This window comes from Oxyura jamaicensis, chromosome 3 (assembly GCF_011077185.1).
Source record: "Oxyura jamaicensis isolate SHBP4307 breed ruddy duck chromosome 3, BPBGC_Ojam_1.0, whole genome shotgun sequence".
Lineage (NCBI taxonomy): Eukaryota > Metazoa > Chordata > Aves > Anseriformes > Anatidae > Oxyura > Oxyura jamaicensis.
Window position 1 is genome coordinate 29,965,362 of NC_048895.1, and position 26,948 is coordinate 29,992,309.

General features: G+C 38.0%; 1 protein-coding gene across 2 annotated transcripts in view; it reads right to left on the bottom strand.

Annotated features, from left to right (window-relative positions):
• PRKCE (protein kinase C epsilon) overlaps positions 1–26,948 on the bottom strand; it is a 294,416-nt gene that overhangs the window by 44,724 nt on the left and 222,744 nt on the right. For both annotated transcript variants that reach the window (XM_035321702.1, XM_035321703.1), the window contains exon 11: positions 7,803–7,957. In XM_035321702.1, the coding sequence (XP_035177593.1) occupies positions 7,803–7,957 (155 nt within the window). The remainder of the gene's footprint in view (positions 1–7,802; positions 7,958–26,948) is intronic.

Below are 26,948 nucleotides of genomic sequence, written 5' to 3' on the forward strand. Positions count from 1 at the left end.
CATTGAAGGTGAATTAAATTCAATTCAGCAGTGGCAGGAGAGTGGCTATGTCTGGCATCATCTGTCCCTGCATGTGTCAGTGCAGATACACCCATCGACAATCCCTACTGAGCCACTGCAGCCCAGGTAGCGATGCTCAACCAAAACTCTGACAGCAGCAGGATCTCTTTCTATCACTGAAGACAACGCAGCTTTGCCACTGTCTGCTGCGCTGGGCAGCTGCCAGTTTGGAAACACTGGCAGCAAAGGACAGGGCCCGCATCAGTTTTGATACAAGAAGATACACTAAGTGACTCTTTACGATTTTTACCATTTGTCACTCCTCGCCTTTCAGGTCATTTTCAGCACAATCATGACCACCTGATCCATTTTGTTCCACTTTCTGGTTCCCCTGGTTAGACTGTACCTAGTCTGTCCAAGGTCCTTCTGATGTAATCCCAGTACTGTTTATTCTAGTAGCAGCAAAGACTTTGAAGTATTCCCCAAAATGCTGGGTTTCTCACTGGTTGCATTTTCGCTGTTTTAGCTCATTAGGACATTTTAGTTAACCTCCTGGCAAGCATTATTATTTCTTATTTCTTACATAGGAGTACAGGTTGCCAGCTAAGTGGGTATTTTAAAAGTTTTCAAAAGTTTCAAATGATAAATCAGTTATTTTACCTTTCAGATAGGCTAAATTTTCATTTTCCATATACTTTTGCAGGGGTAATCAAAATAACATACGGTTTTTAATAATAGTGAGATTATTTTAAAATAAGCCCATTTGCAATCTGAGAATTCAAATGAAGGGTCCCAAGCCATCCAGGAAGCTGTGCACTATGTACGTGTGAATAATCTCACCAAATCGAAATCAGCCTATGAGGACAGTGATCTGCAGGCAGAAACATTTGCTGGAGCAATGTCTAAGTGATAAGCCTTTTTACAAGAAGGAGGGAGCTTAAAGCAGAAAAAAAAAAGGGGGGCAAAGAGAATAAATGCCAACCTTGAACCAAAAGTCGCAAGGTTCTGACCAAAACATACAAAAAGTTGCATGTAAATGTCTTTACTGAAGCGTATCATCCAATTTTTTTAAAGGTTGTTTAGTATTTCTAATATTTTAAAAACACTAAATAGAATTCCTTGCATGTTTTCATCCAACACACTGAAGTACTCTCCTACTTTTCTGTTGCATCTCAAGAGCATGACAAAAACTTAGCCTGTCACCTTAGAACCATGTTTGCTGTGCCCTTCTCTGTATTACTGTGAGACTTTGGCAGATGCATTCAATAGCATGCAAAAAGGCAAAGCCTCACCCTTAACATGACGTAGTTTCAACACCACTGGAACTGGGTTATAGAAATATTTTCCATTGCTTGAAGACAGACTTGTCTGAAGGGCACAACAAAATTCAGCCCTGACTTTTGTCTGTTCACAGCAGAATCAGATTTAGGAGGGGCCTTCAGAATTTTAATATAATGAGAAACTAAAAACATTATTTTTCTTCTGCTAGAAAATTGATTGAAGAACGTGACTTTGTTTGGAACTGGTGTGCAGGTTTCTGTAGAAACAAAGCAATGCCTCAGTGTTTTAGGAAAGCTGAAGGGATTGCCTTATGTCAGTAAATATCAATTTTACATGTGCTGTAACTCCTGTGGATTTTTATTTTGTATAGTCTTCTCTCAGTTAAAATCTTCTTATCAAATGCAGAAAGATAACACATTTTTTCCTGTTATAAAAATAAAAGGATGGACATCAGTCATCTAAGATCACTGACATTCATCCAGAAATAAATATAAATATGCTCTATAGCATTTTGCTGCTATTATCTGCTCAGAAGTGCTGTCGCCCTTTCTACTGAGCGTACCGGAACATGGCTGCCCTCGCAGGAATGTAAACTTGGCATTAACCCTGGCAGATTCCCACTCCCTGCCCTCTCTCATTTAACATTAACTCACTCCTATACTGTTATCAGAAGGTAAAGGTCATAGCTTTATTTACACAATACAGCACTATACAAACGGTCATTAAACAAGAAAATCTTGCACCAAATAAACAAGAAGCGAAAACACAATGCTGACCTTGCTACTGGGAACTCCCCCTGGAAGTACCTTGTCTTTCCCCAGATAAGGCCAATGTTGCTGCTCTGTCCTTCTAAATATTAACTGCCCAGCACTGCGCCTCTGCATACCCAATTCCTATGTGAGAGCCAACTAAGGACTTTCTTATGTTCCAAAACCAGGAGAAATTTAGAAAGCATTTTACTGCTGGCAAGACCACGGGGTTCATATCCTATTCCCACAGTCTTTACTCATCCTTCCACAGCTGGAAACTTTGTCAAAGGCACTCCTATACGACAGCAGCCTTTAGCACAATGCAGAAGCTAGGCAGATGGCAGGGTGGACTCCCTCAATCCGAATGCCAGAAGCCTGGGAACCAACCCTTCTTCCTGCTTCACATCTCCGTCGGCCCGGCTCCTCTCCACCCCAGCCCACTGCCTTTTCCTGCGGGAAGACATCCTGCTTATTTATGCTTTTCACGACCACTGGCCTGCCTAGACACAGCAAGAAAATGTGCAAAAAGGGCAGGAGGCTACCGAATAAAATCCCATCAGAGCTCACACCCACTTTGGGAAACCAGACCGTGCAGAGCAGAGTATGCATGTAGCCGGGGTGCAAATACTGCCAGGAACTCTGGTCCAGTGGCACAGCTTTGGCAACTGTCCCCAGGTGCACTGGGACTCAGCCACACACACACACACAGCCGCACAATTCACGCCTTGCTTCCTGCCTTTACTGAGGGTGATGGAAATAGGTTGTTGCTCACTGGAGCCAGAAGCAAACTGTGACTTCTCTGTAGCAGACTCCTGTAACGGGCAGTTTATGAGGGAAAGGGGTAGAGCGCAGGATATTCCTGGGCTTAGGTCTATGTATGCTATATGAGGTACGTGGTGTTTCTTGCCCTCCTTCATGAGCCATAGCTCAAGCAGCGATTTAAACTTTGTTAGATTAGCAATAAGATAATCTTTGCATAGTTACAAACACACTTAAACCAACACACTGCCTGTCTAAGTGCCTCTGAGTTTGAGTTTTGTGTTTTAAACAGCCAAAAAAAAAAAAAAAAGGTGGGGGATGGGAATTTTATTTGGTTACTACCATTCAGAAATAACATGGTGAGGTAACTTGGGAGAATGATGAATTTTAACGTGTTAACCACTGACCATGCAGCATGTTCATCAGTGTAAATATAACTCCTCATTACTCTGCCAAGGTTGCTCTGAATCATACAACCACCACTGAAGTCAGACTTACTAAATATTCTTATTTCACATAAAAACACACTAATAAAAGTGCTTTCAATTTTAGATGGTTCTTCTTGCTAAAACACTGGTGCGCATTGCCTTGATAAATGGGAACGCCAGGAAAACTGATCATCCAAGGAAAAATTCAGTTAGTGTTCAAACAAGTTTTTGGGGTATTTGTGTAAGAAAAACGCCTGGAGGTATTCAAGGATTGGCATCAGCATACTTATATTCACATTCTCCTCAATTCAGTGTTAATATAGCCTTCATGACAACCAACATACTAATTACAGAGTGCACAGAGCCTCAGAAAGCTACAGCAAGTTACAGGCTGGGTTGGTACTTCATATTACTGAGAAACATAACCCAAAGTTATGTCTGAGGGCTCCCCTGTGACCAGGTGCTGTACAATTTGAAGGCAAAGTCCTTACATACCTTACGTTCAAAATCAAAAAGGATGAGTTAACCCACAGCAGGTGACACTATTTTTCAACCTCTCAGGTAAGCGGAAATTGTGTACGTTCAGTTTCCTTCTTCAGTGTTTTGGAGAGAACATCCCATTTAATTACTCAGTTCTGGAACATGCTAAAGACCATCATGACATACAACTGTTGGCACCTCATGTCTGCACTGAAACAAGATTTGTAGCTCACACTGTTGTTCCCTAAATCAAATGTTAACAAGGGACAGTGGTTTGTGTGTTCATGAGGTGGCACCCCATCCCCCTAGCCTGGGAAGACATCAGTTCTTTAATGTATTTCAGGCCAGAAAGGGTCACTCGTGTCACCTCATTTGACCTATAGTGAGAGCAAGAGATACCCACTCGGGAATTCCTGTACTTGGCCCAGCTCGTGTAGGTTAAATGAGAATATGTAACATATACATGTTTGTGGAAAGAGCACAGCGATGCAGTATAGAGTCAGTAGAAGAGGAAGTATGGAACTCACTGTTTCTTAACACCCAGTTTGGTGCATCTTCCCCATATGAGAAGATACTGAAGCTGATGATGACACCAGACTCCAGAGACTGGCAACAGTAAACATAGTCCACAACCTTTGAACACCGAGTTCGAAGTCCAGTTCAGCTCACAAGCAAAATGAGATTTGCAGCCTAGCCCTTAATACCTGAAGCTTGGATACGTTTTTTTCAAAGTGGTGCAGTTGCATAACATGAACAACAACTGCCAAAAACAGCTACTGAAATTTCTGTAGTTTCTGACTGACTCTACTTGTATTATCAGGCCCCAACTTGACATGTGCCTGAATAGTTGCATGCCAGATGAGAAGGAAGGTGGCAGGATAATGCAAATATTTTCCTTAAGTTGCTAAAGTGTTTTTGACACAACGAGAGTAACATTATACCCTCAAAAAGGCCACACTGAAAATTATCCTAAAGTTTATCTATCATACAGGATGAATTTAGGAATAACAGAATCTTTATTTATAAAAATTACGAGCTTCATCTTTATTTCCAATATAAACTCCATAAACAAAAGGAAGGCACATAACTCCAGTGAGCACATAGATAATTGGATAAGTCTGGGAACAGCTGTGCCAGTTGCTAAGATGTGAACTTACAGAATAATTTCTATTGCCAAACAGGGAGCTAGCATTCTCTTTGAACTTCGGGGGAAATGAGGATAAACTAGTTATTAAAAAAGATGATCATTCTGTATCATCATAGCACTTTCTAAAAATCTAGCCAACAAGCCAAAGCACAAGCTAAAGCTAGTTATTTACTTCCAAAAATATAACTGTGTTTAGTTCCAAACAAATACTTCCACATACATGGCTGAAAAAAGATCAGAAGCTATAGCAGCTATTTTGAAACCTGCATTTCCATCAAACATCTTAGTTTATTTATATATTCCCCTCTTTCCTTGAAGTATTGCCCACACAAGCACCATTTCCCACTTTGGAGAATAACCATTAATTTCATACCACAATGTTTTTTCTAGAGATATAATTACACAGAAGACAAGTATTCTTTATTAAAATATCTGAAGGCAGGTTAGGTAGTTATGACTGGTAGTTATTCAAAAGCATAGTCTCTCTTTCTCTCTCTCTGTCTCTTATTTTTCCTTTCCTCTCCTTGCTTGGCAGCTAATAAGAGCTTTGGAGATGTGAAGGAATTACTTGATCCCAATGCACAATTAATATTGTAATAAATGAGGCAATCAGGTTCTGAACAATCATTCTGAAACTGTTCTGTGCAGGACAACTATTCTAAAACATAGTTACTTCACCAGATACATTCTCCTAGGGCAAGGCACACTATGAATGAATTGTGACATTATTATATGATTTTTTTTCCAGATAATCTCTAGCTTCTTCCTTCTACTTGCATTTTCTGGAGTAACTGGATTACAGATTTTATGTATTGATGAAGCTCCTCGAGCCTCCCGGCTGAGAAAATGACCTATCCTTATGGTCCACATCTAAAAGCCTGTGTCAAAGCAGAATACAAGGTGTATTCCTAATGTTCTTCCTGTTAGTGTTTTTTTAGTTACTACTTTTGTCCTACAACCCGCGCTATTCCTCTTCTTTTGCCTCTTCTGACAATACACCTAATATAACACGCCACTTACAATGTTAGTGTTTTTATGTAGCATGCCAAAGACATGTCAGCATAGGCTCTGAATCAGAAGTTGAGAGCATCTTGCAAAGTTTAAATTACAAAGCATTGTTTCATCATAATGACATTTCTCTTGGGATTGAAATATTTTGACTATGACAAAAAGCCATAGGAAGAACATATGCACACTAAGTGATTCAATGCAGCTAGGAGCTACACAGAAGACAAAGGGAATTGGAGAGAGAAAAGAGAATGAGAAATGGGGATGTGTGTTAAAGGACAGGTGGAGGGAAGGGAGGGGAGAAAAGAAGGAAAATTAATGTATTTTCATATAAGGACATTGGAAGGTAATTTTACCAATTTGGATTTTCTTTCTTGATGCTTCAGAGAAATCACTAAACTGACTGCTGTTTACAAAGAGTTTAAATTCCAGCTTTCAGGAAGAGGAAATAAACTCAAGTCTTTGTATGGAAACAAATCCTCAAAATCCTTCACAGCATCAAACTTGTCTGTTCCCTTGTAATGGATACTTACATAATTTTGAAATTGCTACTTTCCTAATGTACAAATATATTGCTTTGAAAATAAATTCAGAGATGGAGCAGGAAACATGCTATGGGCAGCAAAAGAAAGAAATGCGTTGGATCTTCAGCACTTTAAATAAACCTAGGCAAAGTGGTGAAAGAGAAATTCCACCCAGTATGCAAACATCATAGTAGTGTTAATAACAGGTGGCAAAGAAGAGCTAGCAAAAAGTTTTCTAAAGAAAACTGGGTTTTTGACTGAGCCTGTTTTGACAGTGATACCTATTTTCCTCAGAAGATGCAGTCTCCTGCTGTTTGTGATGTCTCTGGAAAGATCCATTTTCTGGGAAGTTTCATCCCAATTGGTGGGAAAGCCAATGGCCTCTAATGGAAGTTGCTGCTCAGTCCTGTTTACTAAACATTTAAAATTCACTTCTTTCAATTTCTAATACTATTGAGAACATTCTTAAAATGAATTTAGGGATGTGACAAATTCAACATCCTCATCTTGACATTTCTGCTTAAGAGATCTGAGACTGCCTGTCCTACCTCAAATCAAAACTGATAATCTGGAAAAGGGTAAGAACACGAAAACAGTTAGAACTGAGAATTTATGTACTAGACAGGACAGACCTCTATCGCAAAACCTATAAACCACTCTGCTTGTGAAAGCCTGAATTTATCGCAAGCAATGACAGGTTGCTAAAAGCAAACAAAATAAAACAGAAGGGCAAAACGTCAAGATAAAGGACTTACTAAAGGCATTGACAACAGGGTGAAAATTTTCAAAGTGATTCCTTATTTTTAATAATAAACGCCTATCCCTAAGCACATTCTACATAACATGGCAACAATATGAACTTTTTTGTGTTTGTGCATGTGTGTTCAAAATTTGAGATTTGCAGGGGCGGGGGCTCAAATAGTTGTGGGTAACTGGCAAGCAAATCAAAATTGTCTGCAAAGAGCCACTTCCTGCAGGTGAGTAAGACTTCTCCCAAACAGTCAAGAGGAAGGGGCATAAGTACAGCACTGCAAACTACTATCCTGATTGTATCAGAGTGGAGACAACTAGGACAAACAAACTCAGGAAGTGGCAGGGAGTTAGAAAACGAGAGGAAATCTGTGGCACAGAGAGGAAAGTGAAAAGATTGCGCTGATCTGCAGAAAGGTCACCTCTGGGTCACAATGTGCCAAGCTTTTTCAAAAACGCTTTATTTGTACTATAATACAAAACTGGCACACACAGCTGGCTACTGCTGCAGAGGCTATTCAAATGTTAACATTCTCCATGATAAACAGCCAAAAAAGTTCTATGTAAGCAAATTGGAACAAACAACTAATCTAAATCTGGTTGCTAAGAGACAGAGGATTATAGCCAAAACCAGCCCCAAGCCTCAGGAATACTTTATTTTTGATCAAAAAAGTACCTGTAGATGACGCCATGTTGGTGAAGAAACATGAGTGCTGATGTGACCTCTGCTGCATAAAAGCGGGATCGAGGTTCGTCAAATTTGCGTGAGCGCTGGATTTGAAACATTAGGTCTCCTCCATTTACATATTCCATGACGAAAAAGAGGCGGTCCTGAAATTAATTAAACAGTGCTATTTAGCTAATTTCTTTTAGTCACACAAAGGACTGCTTGAAGCTACACTTCAGGCGACTGCAGCATTTGCGTCAAGAAATGAAAGAAACAGACACTGCAATTCTGAAAAAGGAAAAGCTGACAACCAAAAACCCCCAAACCTAAAGAAAATGTGACAGACGTCTCAAAGAGAAATGAGAAAAAGGGAACAGAGTCCAAATGTAGTCATCCAAATAAGCAACACACACACACACACCTCTCCGTGCATCAATATACAGACATGGAATTATAAGCAATTTCACATAATAACGGAGACCCTTATATGCTGCTGCTTCTTTTTAAATTCAGCCATACTAATAAAGAGAGAGCCATTTCTGTCAACTGATGAAGAGCTGCTGGGGAAATTTCAGGTTCCTTGTTACTTCTCCTATCAGCTACTTTGTCTCCAAAGTATCTTTCCCAAATTATGCAGAAATGAAATAGAATGGTTAAGCTACAGAAACCAGTGCTGCCAATCCCAAACACTCATAACTTTAAATTGCCTCATAATCTCATAAGACACTGCAGTATAATTACACTACTACAATATACATTGAGTTTGCTTTATTTGCTTCTGATCTTTATCATCTTGAAGTTCAAGTTTTCAAGCCTTACTCCATGGAGAACCAAAAATTTATTTGCAAACAGTAACTGAGATTCTCAGGTAACCACCCCCTTTTGTCATATTTCAGAAAAAAAATAATAATCGAAAATTCAAGCATTAAGCAAAATAGTCAGAAATGAGAATACTAGTATATCAAATACGTGCTCGGCATCTTAAAACTTTTAGGATTTAAACTGACAACATAGATGAACGCATAAGCAAGGAAACTATATGCATCCACTTGGTATAACTTAGGTCCTATTTTTTGTAACTGTTTCTTACTCATTTGCACAGATTTCCTAATCTGTACTAACAGCCTAAATCCTCAGCTCTTTGCCCATTGGCCCTTGGTTTGTAAGCCTACTTCCAGATTCTTTATTTTTGTACTGTTAAATATCTATATCCATGCACAAGAGTTTAGACAGAGGTGGAGGTAATTCTGATGTGATGTGGGAAGGGATTTGAGCACACACTGCTTGCTCTGCATTAGCTCATGGGAAACAAACACGTCCTTCTCCAGCCACACAGTACACAGGCCTGCCAACATGGGACTTCAGGTAATGGAGTCCCTCTCCAGCTTCCGTGTAACACTGCAGTTTGGCTTTGGCTCATGGTGTCTGGTGTTCAGGGTTGAAGAAAAGGAGACAAGATGCAGCATTGCTTTGGAGAGACAAAACCAACAAGACGGAAGTTAATTAGCCTCCCACCAGTGAATCCAAGCCTGCAGATTACGCAGTTTATAGATAGGAGCCCAGAAATCATAAATGTTTGCTGTTTCTCTTTAATCATCTACTCTAGGGCTCAGATTCAAAGCATAGCACTTAAAAATACGCTTAAACTTAAGCACATGCATTAATCCTGCTCATTAAGTGCCTAGATGCTATGCTATACTTATCGGGGTTGCTTCCTGGAGGAGGCTAGATATGTGACATTTTGCTGATTACAGAAAGAGGATGCAGAAAAAAAAAAAAAAAAAAAAAAAAAACTTGTGCCTTTATCCATTTGTCTTGGGAACACAACAAGTGGCAGACTGGGTCAAATTCAGAATCCAGGTGGACTGGTGTTCTTGGTAAAACATTGCTAACAATATTGGCACATTTTCCAACATTTTTCTTGCCATTCTGTACTAAGAAAAACCTACTAAAGAATAGCATCAAAGCTTCTGTTTGTATCATAAACTCGAAAGAGCATGGCTTTTGAGCCATGTCTTTATTCTTTTTGCAACACTCTTTATTACTGATATGAAACTTTCAAAATCATAGTGCGGATCTCTTGACATTTTTGTAGGGTGTGACGATCACCTTCTTTGCTCTCTTTAAGCAAAAATACAGGTCCTTGTGTGATGTCTGATTCCTCTCTGGAACTCGTGAGAGAATTACAGGTTTGCTTTTAAAAGAAAATCTGATAGCTTTCAGATGGTTTTATGATTTCAGAAGCTGGAACTGAAGGATAACACAAAATGCAGCCAGTTTTGCAGTAGAGTAAGTCAAAACTTTAGCTATATTGGTATTTCAGTCTAACATAAGAGTATACAGTATCCCTAAGAAGAAGATGCAGGGATTGGCCTTCCTTAGGGTCCTCATCAGTGCACTAGTGAGAGAGCATCTCCAATGAGTACTTCTGGTACAAGAGTCCCTTTACAACACATTGCAGTTTTACATGGAAAGATACAGTGTACTGTTTCAAGCACAAAAACTATTTGGACTGACGGCTGGGGAGAGTCTGACTAACATTTGGCTAAAGTAACTTCTAACACTTGCTGGAATTGGACCTTCTTACACTGCTTTTTTAACTTTTCCAAAGTCAACAGTCTATGTGAGTGGGCACAACAGGAAAAGGAAGCTGCAATTCACATTCCCCTGAGCATCCATACTCATGGCTTGTGTAGCTACCCTTTTTCTGCATTTATATCGTAAGTATAAAACAATGCTGATGCAAAGAGATTGTGCTGTGTTTTACAGCTGCGACTCCCAAATGGTGGTATTCAATTTGCCACTAAGCTGGGAGCTGCTGCTACCAGTGATGATACCACCACTCTTCCAACTGCCAGTGATAGCGCACAAAAATAAAGGCTGGCTTGCACAACTTCTTAGATCAGGGCCATTTCCTAACATATCAGAACACACATTTAATCATTTTTAAATTAATATTTCAATGTTTTAGCCAGGCAAAGCCAACTTTTTTTAGTGACATTCGCCAAATACCTAACTGCTGATTCTAAATATCCGAATTTAGATATTAGTTCAAACTTCAACTTCCTTTATTTTGGTTCAGTCCTTTGTAGGAAATTTCCAGTTTAGCCAACTGAAAATTACACCTGGACTGTTTAGCAGAATATCTTGTCATTAGACAGTCTAAGCAAATATTTAATAGCAGCTCCATTACCAGAGCTGGTCAGTGCTATTCTCCTTTTTCCCATCTTTCTTACTATGCATATATCACTCTCATGTGAGGGGATCTTATTCTGTCGGATTCTGCAGCTTAGTTGACCATCTTCAAAAGTATACCTAGTAAAACTGCAATTAATAGCTCTATGATTGATATGACAATGCTGTTGCATTTTTTTTCTGCTACACATTCTTATTTCAGGTTATTTCTCTAGCTTTCCTGGGTACGCATTTCAGCTTCCTAATCAGAATTCACAAGAAAAGCAAACAAACAAAGAAACAACAACAACAACAACACAACACATAACCAACCAACAAACACAGGAACCAAAAACAAAACAACTTTGATGGTTCTATTGTCTGCAATGAGTCTGGGAAAGGGTTTGATTTTTAGAGGAGAAAAATACAAATTCTCAAGCAGTAACATGGGGTAAATAAAAGAGATGTACAACATGCACTTGCACAACATGCCAGCGTTTCAGTGCTAGAAGATAACATCTTTTTGAACGAAATATACCCAGTCCTTATAAAAAGCTGCTTTCCTAAACCTACTCTATTTTATGAATGTTAGCTGAGATTGGTAAATTCATTTTTTTTTTCTGATTCTCACAACTACTACAACAAAAACACAATTTTCATTTCTGATACTTAAATTTTTCCCTCATCTTTCATCAGAAGGTAATGATCAAAATACAGGTTACTATCACCCTGAATATATCCTTTCTGCCATAATGTATGCATGCACACAGTGCGATCCAAGACCTTTATGAGTGCAATGAAGATGGGATTTCATCCTCTAATAGTAGTTGTGAAGCAATTGAATTATGCCTTATTATATATGTTATATACATCTTGCTACATGTATCACCAGGATAAATTCAGCTATTTAAGTGGGAGAATATAGTGTGAACACCCTGAAGAATTATGCATTATTAAGGAACAACACAATGTTTACTCAGTTAAAAATTAGATACAAGTTATGACTATATTTTTGACTCTGTTCCAAGAAAAAAAAGGAATGGGTTCAGTTTGGACTGCATTATTTCTGGACTTAATTTTCATAACACTTGAAAAGCATGTTTTGTTGAACAAAATAAACATAAAGGAGTCCTGGGAACTATTTAATTATATAAACTGAAATAAAAGGAAAAATCACAAACAAAAGCATTATAGATTAATCCTCTCTTGGCATCTATAAAGCACAAAAGTACTGCAAAGTAAGCCAATATGTTGTCTGAAGAAATCAGATTCTTTCACAGAGTTTTAGTCCTTAATCATACCTGCTTCTCCTTGAGTTTCTCAAAAGGTATGGTTGAATGAGAATACTTAAAATAATAAATGGAAAGAAAAACAGAGCAGAGAGCATGGGTAAGAGATTTTAAAAGTGGATTTGGGGTAAATAGGCTAGAAGTCAAGTAAAAAAAAGTTCAACCTTACTCTATATTTTTGCAGTATTTTCTGACTGTGGCTTCAACTACCAAATTGAAGTATATAATTGCTTGTCTTAACACCTCTATTATTCAAGTCTCACCTCTTGACTTTCTTAATTGAGATATCCTTCTGCATGCTTTATGTTGTCAGAAACGGGCTCCAAAAGAAACCCTATCTCTAGTCTTGCAATCACTCTGGAGAAGAAGCCCATTTGTCACCTAAACTAGAAATTTTATTTCATATTCTCTCTCAATCTACTAATGCATTTGTGCCCTAATTTTGTTTTTCATCCTCCTTGGATTCCAAAACAGCCATCCTTCAGCTCTACAGCAAATGTTTCTAACACATTACTCTTTATTCTGATTATTACCCAGTTACACTTCAGAACTGCTTTCTCTGATTTTTAGTTGTATTTATACACATCTTGTTAATATTAGCCTATATATTATGTGCCATCCTCCTGCTGCCACCACTGTACATTTACTTGGTTTTAGATGTTATGAGTTCCATTGGGTAGAGCTTCTACCTTTTATATATTTTGGAATAATGTGTAAGTTCTTACTTGGGAAAAATTGGATGATTTCCAGAAACATCAAAAATAATAAACTCTCAGGACATAACAGACTCAATTCAGCTCCTTTCTGTGGAGCTGTGATTAATGACTAAGATCTTCCTACTAGTAAGAACAGATAATCTTGCCAATCAATTCTGATTTAACAGATGACACTATACAGTCTATTAGTTGTTCAGATGTAGAATAATACCATTGTTGAGGAACTGGCTTCTATGTAAACTCCATATGAAAGCTTAGACATGGAAGGACTTTGATGTAGTGTTTACATAAATTATTGTGTAGCCCTTTAAAGATTTTTAAAATTGTTATCCATTAACCTGTCTGTCCTTTGTTTGTTTTTCAATTAAAATCCCATTAACATTAGAATGTAGCTTAAAGACAATGCATTGGTAGACATAAGGCCAAGTACAATGATTTTTCACAATCTCAACAGTACAAACTCCTTTTTTTCTTTCAAACAAGTCCTATCAGCTGGGGGACCCAATAGAAAAACAAAACAAAAACACAAAGAAAAAACTCCACACCACCAACAAAAAACACACACACAAAATCTGTCTTCCAGTTTCAAATGGGAGATGTACATCCACACTACAAGTCTGAGAATAAATCTTCTCACTACAGTTTTTTGTCTCTCAGTTCAACCCTCACAACACTTAAAAGTACAGAATTTAGAAAAGGCATCAAATGTACATCTTGAGTAAAATTCGCACTTGATAAACCTTATCAGCCTACTCCAAATACCATTTTTTCTTTCTTTTATGTTTCTCATACAATTGGGTATGAATAACTTCTTCCTGATTTTCAGTAGATCCCTAAACTAAGTTGTTTGTGTGAATACTGAATACACTTTTTCCTTCTCAATTTAAACTGGGAAGGAAAAGATTGAGAGTCATATTTGAATTAGATTTCTCCAAAGGCCACTGGCAATATCAGGGAAATTTTATTTGTATTAAAAACAGGTGAATTAAAATACAAAATAGTTTATTTTCTAATAGAGTACTGTTGCGTAATGGAATATGTTTTGCCAGTAAACTTGTTACCAAAACAAAAGTCAAAGACATAACTTTTATTGCACAAGAAGTCTGATAAATACATCACATCTTTGGTATGCTGTGTAAGACGATATTTTATTCATATCATGCATGTATAGAATTCTTTTCTAACTAGTACAAAACTGTGATTACTTAACTCTATTTAAACAGGATGCTCAAACAGTTTGTTTAAAATTACCTAAAACTGCAGCAACTGTCCCGCCCCTCAGAACTTGGATAAACATTTCCTGCTTCTGATGGAAATTGCACAGCACACTGTATGCAAAACTAAATGAAAACCTTCAACACCCTGAGCAGAAGACTAACTAGAATGGTAGATTCATCTTCCACAATCCCAGCAGTAGGAAGGACAAACACAAAAACAAGAGAAATACCTGCTATAACATTACAGAAAACAACAAAAAGCTCTCTCCATTTAATTCCCTTTTGAAGTTTACAGTAACAATCTTCAACAAGACACTATGATACGTTATCTGTCTCCGACTTCAGTGTTTATTCTCAGGGCTAGTTGTGATGTTTTTCCTGTTTTGTAGCAGTGCTTTCATGGGGTTCCAAATAAGATGGGAACAAATTCTGTGAATCCCACATTTTGTGGAATAAATGGCCCGTACACAGGAACTGCTATCTTAAACTTCACAAGGACTACAAATCTGGGATATTTGCATCTTCCTCTTAAAAAAAAAAGAAAGGTATTTTTTGTCAACTGGACAATTCAAATTTTTCTCAGGTTGGTGCACACCATTATAGATAGGGATAATTGCTCAGTTTCACTCACTTTTCTCAGCATTCAATTTTGAATACTTTTTTTTTTTTTTTTTCCCTTGAAAAAAAGGATGCCCAAGCTGCAAAAGGATGCCCCCCCCAAGACATAGACTGGAGGGTCAGAGAACCACACAAACTTGGATAGAGAAGTCTTGCGAGGTTATGCTAGCTTATCCTATAGCTGGCAGGCAGATTCAGCTGTACCTAAGCTAAGGGGGAGTAACCTCAGTGCTGCAAGGCTGTCTCTGGGTGCTGTGGCCCAGCAATCAAGCTGCAAAGCTGAATGGCACTGCTGACTGGACTCCACTTGGCCCAGAAAGACTTAGAAGTAGAAGCTGCGAGTCTTCACTAGTCTGGTCTGCTGGAGGAGAAGTAGGTTTGTCCACATTGCATTGCAGAAGGATCTCCTGCTGTGCCAGACATGTCCTATTCTCTTCTCAGTTCCCCATCAGCAGGAGACATCAACAGTGAAAGGTGTTCCTTGAACCTATTCTGCCACACAAGCCAGAAAAACACACAGTCACCTAGAAATTGCATCAATTCCCGAAATTACTCTGACCAGCTCTTAAAAATCACCACTGATAGGATTCCTCAATCTCCATTGGCAGGCTGCTTCAACGCTTGAGAAAATACCACTGGAAACTTTTCACTGCTGCAACTTACTTGCATTACCTCTTGTGCTTACCTTAGTCAAAATCTCAGTTCCTAGCTGTGATGCAAGTTATATACTGCCTTCAGAAAAACCCTTCAGTGCTCTCCACCTTCCTTTCTCATGCAAAGAACGGATACTTTTTTTCTGATTTTATAAACTGATCACTAAATATTTCTACTCTATACAGACCTCAGATACCATGTCAGTGACGAGCCTGTGGGATAAAAAACTAACTAGCAAAAAGTTTTGAAGTTTGGAAAATAGTTTCAAGGATGGCTGGCCCTCCTTGAGACAGTGAAATAATTCTCCTGAAACACTCTCCACCCTATCATGTAAAAACATGTAAAGGGCCAGAAAAAGCTACAAATTGAATATAATGACTAGTTTCCAAACAGTGCTTGCAGAATCAGTACAGAGGTTCTCAAAACCTTTACACTGTATTACTATAAAAACTTGCATTGCAGCATTTGCTGACCTATAACGTGAGTCATTCGAAAAGGGTTTTTAAGCAAGATGTTTGTCTGAGATCTCTAATCTTAATAAAGCAGACCTGGTATGTTGCTCTTGTCATGGAAGATTTATATTGCCTCCCTGCGGAGTATCAATTGATCCTAGAACAGAATGTGGGTTTTAGCATGTTTTTCATGCTCCTAATGCATCCCATAGCACTACTCAAAAAAGAAAATACAGCTAATCTATATATGTTGAGATAAACTGGCTGGATGGTGTACAGGGGAACTGCTATGCCCAGGCAATAAGCCACAGTACTATGGAAATTACAGCTTACAATTCAAAGCAGGAAAAAATAGCCAGGACATGTAGGTATCACCTATTCTCTTTAAAAAATATCAAGGGATGATTAGGTTTTACCTGGACTGTCATTCATAAAGGAAGTATTGTTTAATGATTTTTCCAAAGACAAACCAATAATATTCTAAAGCTGTCCAAAATGAAGAGAAGCCTGCCTGTCTCAAATTTGCAGTGAAAAAATGCACCATTTGGTTATTCTCTTAGCATTCATACTTTATAAAAGTTTATTTGGCTATTTCAGTTATTCAAACAATAATCCTATGTTATTGTGACCAACAAGATCCACTGACTTCAGCATCAGTCTCAAAATGTACAAGTCCTCATCTGTACTATAGGTTTTGGAGTATGATAAGGTATGGATATGAATAAGACCTATACCCTTGGAACCTGCAACTGACAATCATGTACAGTAGAACAACCGATGACAGTTATGTCCCTTAACACAACGACTTTTCCCGTGTAAACTACAAATACCCTATGTTTGAAAACAGTCTTCCTACTTTTTTTTCCCAAATAGCTAATTCTTCAGATTACTATCTTGACAGAATTTACTATGTATATTAGTTGGCGTGCCAGACTCATACAGAGTCAAGTAAAAAGAAAACATGGTTCAAGATTTCATTAATCTTGTTATTAAAATGATAAAAATGTAATTCATTGTAGCACAAAACATTGATTGGAGGGTTGCCAGCCTCTTCCCCTTATAACTTTCATTTTATTCAGTGGGAATGACATAAAATTCTTACTCTACATGAGTTTCTTGAATTGACCAAAATTTTATAATGTAACTCTAAAATATTATCATGTGAGCATAAACATTTTCATTTTTATAGTTACTTTCTGGTTTAAACAATAATTCCTTTTCTTCTCCCTGTCACTGATGGATATTAAGCATTCTGCCTATGTGAATGTTTTCTGTGACATATGTAATACAATACCTAATGTTCTGACACAGTATCTACAGGGTTTAATGGCGAGACTGTCTTTAACTCAGATGGGGCTTAGTTCAGGATTAAATGTGGAATTTGTTAGCCAAAGGCTTGCAATGAAGGTGCAGAACAAGTTATGTGCATTGCCATTTCATCTGCTCTGTCCCCTACCATTTAACTTCAGAAAATAACTGATATAAAAGACTTACATCTTTGGGAAAATCTCTAACCCCAAATTATCCAGGAAAAATATTTGTTCCCTACTCACTGAACTTTTCTGGGAACCGATGCCAATCTTCCATTCTCTGCCCAAGATGCAGTGCTGGGAGCCACGAGCTCCAAGGCAAGCTGAGGGGAAGGGCTGACCCCTTCTCACTCCCTGAAAGGCTGGGTACAAGCTGGGGTGAGTGCAGAGACCCCAGAATTGTGCCAGCTGGTGCAGTATGGGATTTTTTTTGTGCCCTTCCTCCTACAAAAGGGAGAAACACAACTGGAATCCTCTGCAGAAATGTCGAGTTTTGTAGTTCTAGTCACTTCAAAAGGGGTATCAAGTAGGAAAAGCTTCTCAGGCCATTTCCTTAATACCTTCATTTGATGACAGATAAGCTGCAAGAAGAGCCTTTTATGAAATTCTTTGATCTTATTTTCTTTCAGTGATGTTTGGAAAGAAGAATAGTTCTGGTGAGATAATTTTAAAGACCTCTCATTTAATGGCCTGATGCATATTGCAGAAAATTATATCAAGCCCACAAAATGTCATTATGTGGAAAATGTTACAATGTGTAGGCAGCTATTGATATTCCTTTGTTCTGAATCTTATAGGAAAAATATAAACACTGTCTTCCAATTAGAACTAACTATGTGGTTTCTGAAGGCACTTAAGAACTTCTAGAACAACTTTTGACCTGTTGATATTTCACCAAGGAGCTTAGAGAGAGGTGGCACATGTCCTAGGTCTCTCCTTAGACCCCGGTCTGCTTCTGTAAGATTTCTTGTATTTATAACTTCTGCTTTTCTGTGTCACCTGGGAATCTAGTTTATGTCTTCGAGTACATTCATCAGACGCTACACAAATAATAGAGAGCTCTCTGGGGAATGCAGCCAGTTGGCCTAGCAGCAACGGTATCACAAGGAAAAGGAGCCCAGTTAAGGAAGATAATGAAAATGATGGGACAAAATACTCATCCAGCAACCATTTTCTGAGAAATTATCCATTACTGCTGGGAAAAAAATAATAATGAAGTAATTAGCTGAGTGGACAAGTCCTTATATCACAGTGATGGTATATGGCAGCAGAACATTTTGTTTCTAGGGCTTCAGCCAGCTGACTGAAATGCAGAAGTTATCGAACCCATCATTCATCATATAGGTGGACACTACTATGCCTTTAGCAATGAGTTACTTCTATTAAAGCTACCCTGACAAGTGTTGGGTAAGATTTCCATTCAAGTATATCAGGACCAGGCATGCTGAACTAAAGTGGGCATTACAGCAGGAATACTTAACCATATCTCAGATTTAAATTTCATTACCTGTATACACTTTCAGAATTAGAATTTCACCTAGGAAACCACTAAAAAGATAAAAACTTTGTAAGAAAAGAAAGCACAGATGTATAGAATTTTCCTCTCTCCTTATGCAACAATATTTTTTTTGCCTTTGCACCACTCAGTGCAAGGAGAGTTGTCCTGCACTACAGAATCTGGCAGTGGAAAAATACATCTCTTTTTCTAGCTCAAAATTGTACTTGCCCTTGGCTCTGGTCAAGGTAGGAGACACTGTGAAAGAAAAGAAAACAATGCAGAAGAGTACAAAAGGTTACTCAAAATTAGTTCACACAATCTATTTGATATATTTTGTCACAAATTAGCTTGGCTGATAGAAGCTTGACATGAACATTAATGCATTTATTAAGAAATTTCAGAGTTCTCTGAAAGCTTTTAAACCTCTTTACCTGTAATGTGGGAATGGGCTTTGGAAAATCGTACTGCAGTAGCGCCAGCCCGTGTATGTACTGATTATATATTACGTTTATGTTGCTCTGCTGTGTTACAGAAACATTCACTACCAGATATTCTTTACTTGTTTTAAATATTTAAATATTATTTCTGCCTCAGCAATAAAGGGGGGAGAGTAAAAAGACTGGTACTGTCCTCGGCTATTTTTTTTTTGTTTTCTGGAGAGGAATCACTGAATGAAACTCATGAAGCAAAATACGAGCATTAAATATAGGTCTTCTATCATTTCCTCAGTACAAGGTTTTTGTTCTTTAGCGTTGATAATTTTCCAGTCTCTAGCTGGCTAGCAAGTCCCTTGCATTCATCAACAAGTCATTCATAATTAATGTTCCATCAGATCATTCCTTTTCATTTTTTAACACTTCTTTACTATTATAACCAACTCAATCATTTTGCACTAAGCAAAAAAATGTAAGATGACTCACCTACTAGTGCATAGTGTTTTGTATTCAACAATTTTACAGTGTTCTCTGGCCTTGTTTTAGGACCTGATGTTCTAACTTTTGGTTCGTTAGACCAGGCCACTGACTATGTCCTATAGAACATTTTGTGAGATCAAGTGGTAAGGAATTGGCTCATTTGTACTTTTCGAAAGTTTGCAGCGGGGGACAGGGAATCCTGTGCTCCATTCAAAAGAAGTAGATGAATGAATTCTTTGGCAACATAAAGATACTCACTACCAGAGAAACAGCTCTTCTCTATGATGTGAAACGTTTCAGTAATGTTCCCACGTACTCAAAAACAAAGGTCAGCCAGTGACAACAGTTGATTCTAGCTTGACAACACAACAAAAAAACTTCTACTGCACTGTGATCATCCAGATGGAAAATTTATATGAGATACTGTCATATCAGTTCACAAACTATGCCCTAGATGCCAGAAATAACTTATATTCTACAGTTTACTTGAACATGATGTTCTGAATAGTAAAAAATAGTTGCATTTGTACTAACAGAAAGTTGCCAAGGATTTCAAGTTCCTTAAAATGAGACAGTATTATGAGTAACTGTGTCTCCAATCACATGAAAGAAAAACAGCATATTATTTTGCAGTTTTACCAAAGAGACTTTCTTTTTGGAACTCAGCTGAGCCAGAACAAAATAATTATGACTGCAAAAATAGATATGTTGCAGCTCTAAAGTAAATTAAGAAATGTTTCTATTCAGAAATATCTAATTCCAGCTTTTCTTTCAGGATCCTTTTTTTCTTGCAGCTATTAATTCATTTTACTGTAATAGTGATATGCACGATAACATGTTGATCCACATTTCTTCATATTCCAATTCAATCCTTCAGACTGCACATATACAAAGAAGCATGTGGAGCGCAAATGTATACTACTATTAGTTGTAAAGTACCATAACAAGACCTGATAACAGAGCAAATTTGCACTGATGCCGTACATAGCAATACAGACCGAAAGCTCCTCTGCACAGGGAGTCAGTATATTCTGAGAAGGGGCAGAGATAGGATGGACAGGGAGAAACAGTGAGACAACTACTCGAAACAATGCTTGGAAAAGTGTTTGCAGGGTATCTGCTGTCCAACCTCAGTGCACTGCAGTGTTTGCTGAGGGCTGGTGCAATGCTGCTGCTGGAGCCTTGGGAACCACCTCACACCACTGAGCTGCAGGGATTGCACGTATGAAGCCCCAGTTTTATGTGATCACAGCCTATTTCCCTCAGAGCAAGCTTCAATGCGTTGACTACAGCAAAGAAAGGGATGCTCATCTACACTTCGGAAAGTGTATTCTTCATTCTGAGAGATCAACACAAAATTAGCATTGAATCAGGCTACTTAGGAAGAGACAGACTAAAAGACCTTTTGCTAACCTTATGCTTGGTGCAAGACCAAACACAAAATTGTGTCCTCTCCTCATCTCATCATGTCACCTTTCCCACTGCTATACTGTCCTTGGTAACAGTTTAATTACATGCTGATAATATATAATAATACAGAGAATTTCTAAAGATTTTCAGTGCTTTTCCTTAACCTTCTCTGCAGAAACACATCATCATCAAAATTCCCTGGTCATCTGGAGATGGAGGTCAGCATGAAGAGCAGCTTATGGGCAGATCATCCACCCTGGGTAAATATTCTGAACAAATCCCTGTGGAGCCTCTGTTGCTAAGCAGAAACCAGATAACCTGCTCTGCTATAGAGCAGCTGCCAGAGAGGGAAACTCAACCTTCACATGCTCTCTCATGTTTCTTGTACACACCACTATTACACACACAATGTTCCATGCTTTGCTTTGGTCTCATGCAGCAAAAAATCTTGAAACAAAACAAAACAAAAAAAACAACAAAAAAGGGGAGAGTGAAATTGCAACCATATAACTAAAGACTAAAAAAAGTTTACATTTAACAGTTAACATAAATTAAAATAAATACATCCACTTTAGAATAACTAAAGTGTGCACAGGTTTTCCTATACACTGAATGCTGGGAGAGCAGCACACATACAGAGCAACTGCATGAACTGATAAACGGAGATGAGAACCTTGATGGACTACTTCAGTACAGGACCGTCTCCTGAACTGAGCACTCATCCTCTGTAGCACCAAATTTAGCATTTAATCCCCTTTGCAATTTTAAAATTGCTAGTGATAGGACCCTGCAGGCACTTACAGCCCCTAATGTCCCTGCCCAGCCTCCTCGGGGAGGGAGAATCCTCCAGCCCTGCCCATGGGTTCAGGAGCTCCATTTCAGCCCATTTCACTTGTGCCCAAAGGTGTGTGCCTTGGGCCCGGCTGCCAGGTGGACCCTGGGACTGGTTCATCCCTTTGCCTGTCAGAGGCTGATGATGGACCCCATTAACAACACTGCCTCTGCACTGGGTCACCCTCAGTGCCTGATGCTGACAAATAACATCTACTTCCAATGGTTTAGACAAATTTGAATGAATGGTGATTAACTTTATACCCATCAAAGGAAGGCAGAGTTTGGTACACTGTGATCCCCAGGAATGTTGGTACAGGAAGATTATCTGCCTGAAGCACAGGTTGTCCCCCGCATGACTTAACCACTAGCCAAGCTGCTATGGGGAAAAAAGTGGAGGGCGAGATGCCTCAGCTGATAGTAGATGGCGAGTGCCTTCCAGGTTATCGATGAAGACTTTGCTCTGGATTTAGTAAGGTTGAACTCACTCTAAGACCCAGTAAAATGCTAGCAGGTTTTAAATCTGGACCAGCAAGTTTCCCTCCTCTTGAAACAAAGAATGGGGACACACACATCAGGTGACGCTATTGGGACATTACCAGCAGCCAGTGACCTCTGACTTGGGCAAAGCTTTTGTGCAGTCAGACTTGCACCTGCTGCCTGGAGTCACGAGTCTTTAGCTTGTGTACATTCCCTGGACAATTTCAGGGCATACTGAAACATGGCAGATTTAAAACCACAGTCCTGTGAGTACATGCTTGTATGTGCAAATGTCTGCACATTTTGAATTTGCATTTCTTTTTTTTTTTTTTTTTTTTTTGATAAGATCCCCAAATCCAGTCAAGTTTGCCTGCTAGCTGCTCAATGAAATTCTATCTTCCTGTGGCAGGAAAGTGTTTTGATGCACAGAAAACAGACTTCAACTTATCTACCATGTCTATGTTCTTTCTAAATTATCTGGAAATCTGCTTCTTTGATTTGTTCTTTAACTGGTTAAAGGTTAAAAAACTTTAGAGATCACAGCATTTATTGCAACATCAAAGTTGATTACAGAATAGCCTGGCAGTTTACTTCTCTGGAGGATGACCATAAAAAACAAAGATGTGTGCATCAGGAATTTGCAGAATGTGTTTCACTATAAGATAAACTGAAAAAGGAATGCGTATGTGCATGAATACAGTAAAGTTCCTACTTTGACAGTTAATGAAGTAACTTAAGTTGTACTTCTTTCTAGTAAGTACAAAAAGAAAGATGTTTCTGAAAAATACTCTGGGAGATGACAGAATGTATCCAGGTCAGAAAAGTTGAGTTTCAGGTTGAATAGAAAGTGTAATGCAATTCAAAGCCCAGGAGAGAGAAATTACAAGGTGGAGACATCCAATTTACATTAAATCCTTGGTATTATTACTGCCACAAAACTTTCAGCCATCTGGTGACCTTACAAGCAGATACTGCAACCAAACAGAATGAATTAACCTCAGAAATGAAAACCTGGCCATGGTTCAGGAAGTTTGGTAAATGCTGTGTGCTCAACAATTCCAGCAAATCTTTGATTTAAAATCCCCTTAAAACTACTTTTTATTTATTCATCTTGTAAAAATGAGGGGCTAATGTCAACTCAAGTTCAAACCAACTCCTATTTGCAATAGTAAGAGTACAGGACACCTAGAGTGGAAATTCCACTGCTCAATGGACTGCAACTTCTCCCTTACCCAGAATAAGGGCCTCAAGACAAACGGCATGAATGGGGCATTAGCAGGACAATAGCACACTGGTTCAGCCTAATCCTGAACTACCTCTACCCATTACGCTTACCATACCCCAATACTAATTAATGTAAAAGATAGATTTCAACAGGAACAACAGCGAGGACAACTTTCTTGTCTCCCACAGTGAGTTTGCATGTAATACCAAAGTGAAAATAATAATAATAATAATAATAATAATAATAATAAATCACTTGAATCGCCTCTTGACTTTTTTTGCACTCCATTTCTACATCTGTAAAATAATAAGGATAGCATCATTCCTAGTCTGAACCAAAACTCAGGAATGCTTGGGAGGTAGTCCAACACACTGACAAGCACAACAGAGGGCAATAAACTCTCTGTTAAAGGAAACACTATATTTAAGACTATGCCTCATATGGTAGTTTTCATTTGAAGCAGGTGACTTAGAAAAATAAATATTCTTAACATCTGAAAGAATTAGCTGAGGAAATGCAGGTGAAGAAGGAAGAGTGCACAAGTCAGTGTGGCATAAGATCTATGGAAAGCAAGGCAAGAATAAGGAAAGGAGACTGAAATTTTCTTGATGGAAGTTCTTTACAAATAAAGAAATTTGCATAAAAATTACTTGATACATGAGTACAGGTATTTCATCTGACAAATCCTTAACGAGTTAGTATTGCACTACTGGCAGAACAATTTCATTTTATGACAGGGTCCCAGAAACATTCACTTCTGACCACAGTTTTATTCAACATCTTGATCAACGGCTTGGAGAAGGGAGGGAACAGTGAAATCTGCAGCTCACACTAAACTCTTTCAGGTAGTCAGATGCTGTGCTAATGGTTAAAGGAAACATGAAAAGGACCATTCAAACTGTGTGGTCAAAAAAAGGTGGTGAGGACCTTCACTATAGACAAGTGTAAAGTGAAATATTTTCCTTTGTGGGAAAATATCTGAAACCACATCTACACGATGCTGACCTTCGAACTGAAAGTTAAATCTTTGTAGAATCAAATTGCGTTTTTGTTGACAGCTCTTTGAATCACTGCCTCAAGGTACAGCAGCACTCAAAAAAGACAACAAAATGGTGGGTACAATTGGTAAGGACAGAAAGAAAGACTGAGGGTACTGCTGCATTAAATTTCAGTGTTCCCACATCTTGAGTATTATATGCAGTTCTGGCCCTCATAACTCAAAAATAAAAAAGATGCAGTGGAGGTAAAAAGAGTGCAGAGAAGAGTAACTGAAATGATCACAGGGATGAAACAGCTGCCTTACAATAGGTGACTAAAATTTGTGGGCTGAGGAAGAATACAAGTGAAATAACATAATTGCAAAGATGGTGAATAAACTGAATATGGGACTGCTGCACACAAATCCTGCAATACTAGAACTTGGACACTTCATGAATGCAGTTAAACAGGGAGTAAAAACGAAGGAACAAAAACTTCACAGTGATTAGCCAACTTCAGGAATTTGCTGCTGTAGTTGTGGAAGCAGACTGCATCAGCTACTTCAAATAGGGATTAGAAAAAGTGATGGACAATAGCACAGTAAGTAGTAAAAGGAATAGAGCAGAAAAGCCCCTTTGAACATCCTTGTACAATTTTGGATGCTGGTGGAGTAGGAAGGGAACAGATTGCAGAAAATGGCACTTACATGCTCTCTCTAAATAGTGTCTTTTGCATGCTGACACATGGTGTCAGCAGCAACTTAACACATTATAGTCCACTGATCTGACCTGGTAGGACAGTTCTTGATTTCAGTTTACCACCAAATCCTTACAGTACGTATTTACACAAACACATTCCACGTACATATGAAGACATACACAAAATGGATTTTTAAAAATATCAATATCCTAGTGAAGATGGCAACATATATAAAGAATTATTGCATTATTATAGTAATCCTTTAAAAGAGCAATGAAGGAGGTGATATAGGCATCACCAGGACAAAGACTGCAATTATAAATGCAGCAATTCGAAAGATGACTGAAAGCATAAAATATAAAGGTCATGTTTTGGAAAAGAAACTGAACTTTACCTTGTTTCAGGCTTTCAGTTCATTCTTGGCACTGAAAAATTTTCATTTAGTACTCACAAAATAACATTAATATGTGAAAATATTTAAACAACTATGTTTGGAAAATAAAACAAGAATGAACAGGAGTCATGTAACTTGTGTGTATTAAGCTTTTCAACTCTGAAGGAAAATTTCAAAGCCTTTTCCTCTGCATCTATCAATGGATTATGACATTATCTAATGTGCAGCAAAGCAGATAAAATGTAAAAATGTAGTTAAATAAATCCATTATGAACCACACACTTTCATTAAAAGCCCATTCTTTCAAGAATGTAGTGTAGTATTAAAAAACAAAAAACCAACCCTCCCCTCTCCCAACTTTACAAAATCCTGTTATGAGTAAAGCTCATTATGGTTCCAAGCCTCCAGTCAGAAGAATGTACAGACTGTCTGCATCAATTGAAAGGTCAATTTGAAAAGATTTGACCACAGAATCGGATGTAGTTTTTTACTAGGTCTTTTACCTGTACATGTGCACCTATCACCTTGAAATACTGAAAAAAAACAAACAGGGATTTATACTTACATGGATGAATTAATCTCAAACTGCATATTAAAAAATAAATCTACAAAAAGAAACCAAATAAAAACCCAGAATATGAGCCTTTTTTTTTCTTTTTTTTTTTTTTTTCTTCAAAGTACTCATATTTACACCAACTCAAGTTCTATGCACAGATTCAGACAACATATTGGAACATTATGGTTGTACAATATAATCCTCCTAAGAGAATATTTGAAATTGGCAGTGATAAAGAGTAATAGTGTAATGTATATAATGTAATTTTACATCAGTGCATAACCTCCTTTGTTTATGAAATCTTTTTCAAAACGTAACGTCTTTTTCTTTTGTAACATGGGAACACTTTTTGTTTCACTTAGCGCGCATAGGAAAAATTAAAACTTAACACTGACACAGAACCTCAAATGCCTTTTAGAAAAAGTTGTTTCAATTCCCCCATCAGGTGGGCTTTTTTGCATTTTAACTTCAAAGCCAATCAAAACATGTTTCTATGTCTGTAGTGAGCAGGAATAATAAAATTATTTCAGCTGCTGCAGCTCAGGAAATAAAAACATGATGCTGGAGTGAGAAAGAAACAAAACTCTTAACTTTCTGTTTCCTATTTCTCTTTCTACACTTATTAACCTGCTGCTATGTAATTACTATGCTAGACATAGACTTTCACCCATATTTAAGAGGTTATTTTTTTAGGATGATACTGGTTTGCTAACTTCAAAGTGCTTTCTAGTCAAAGCATT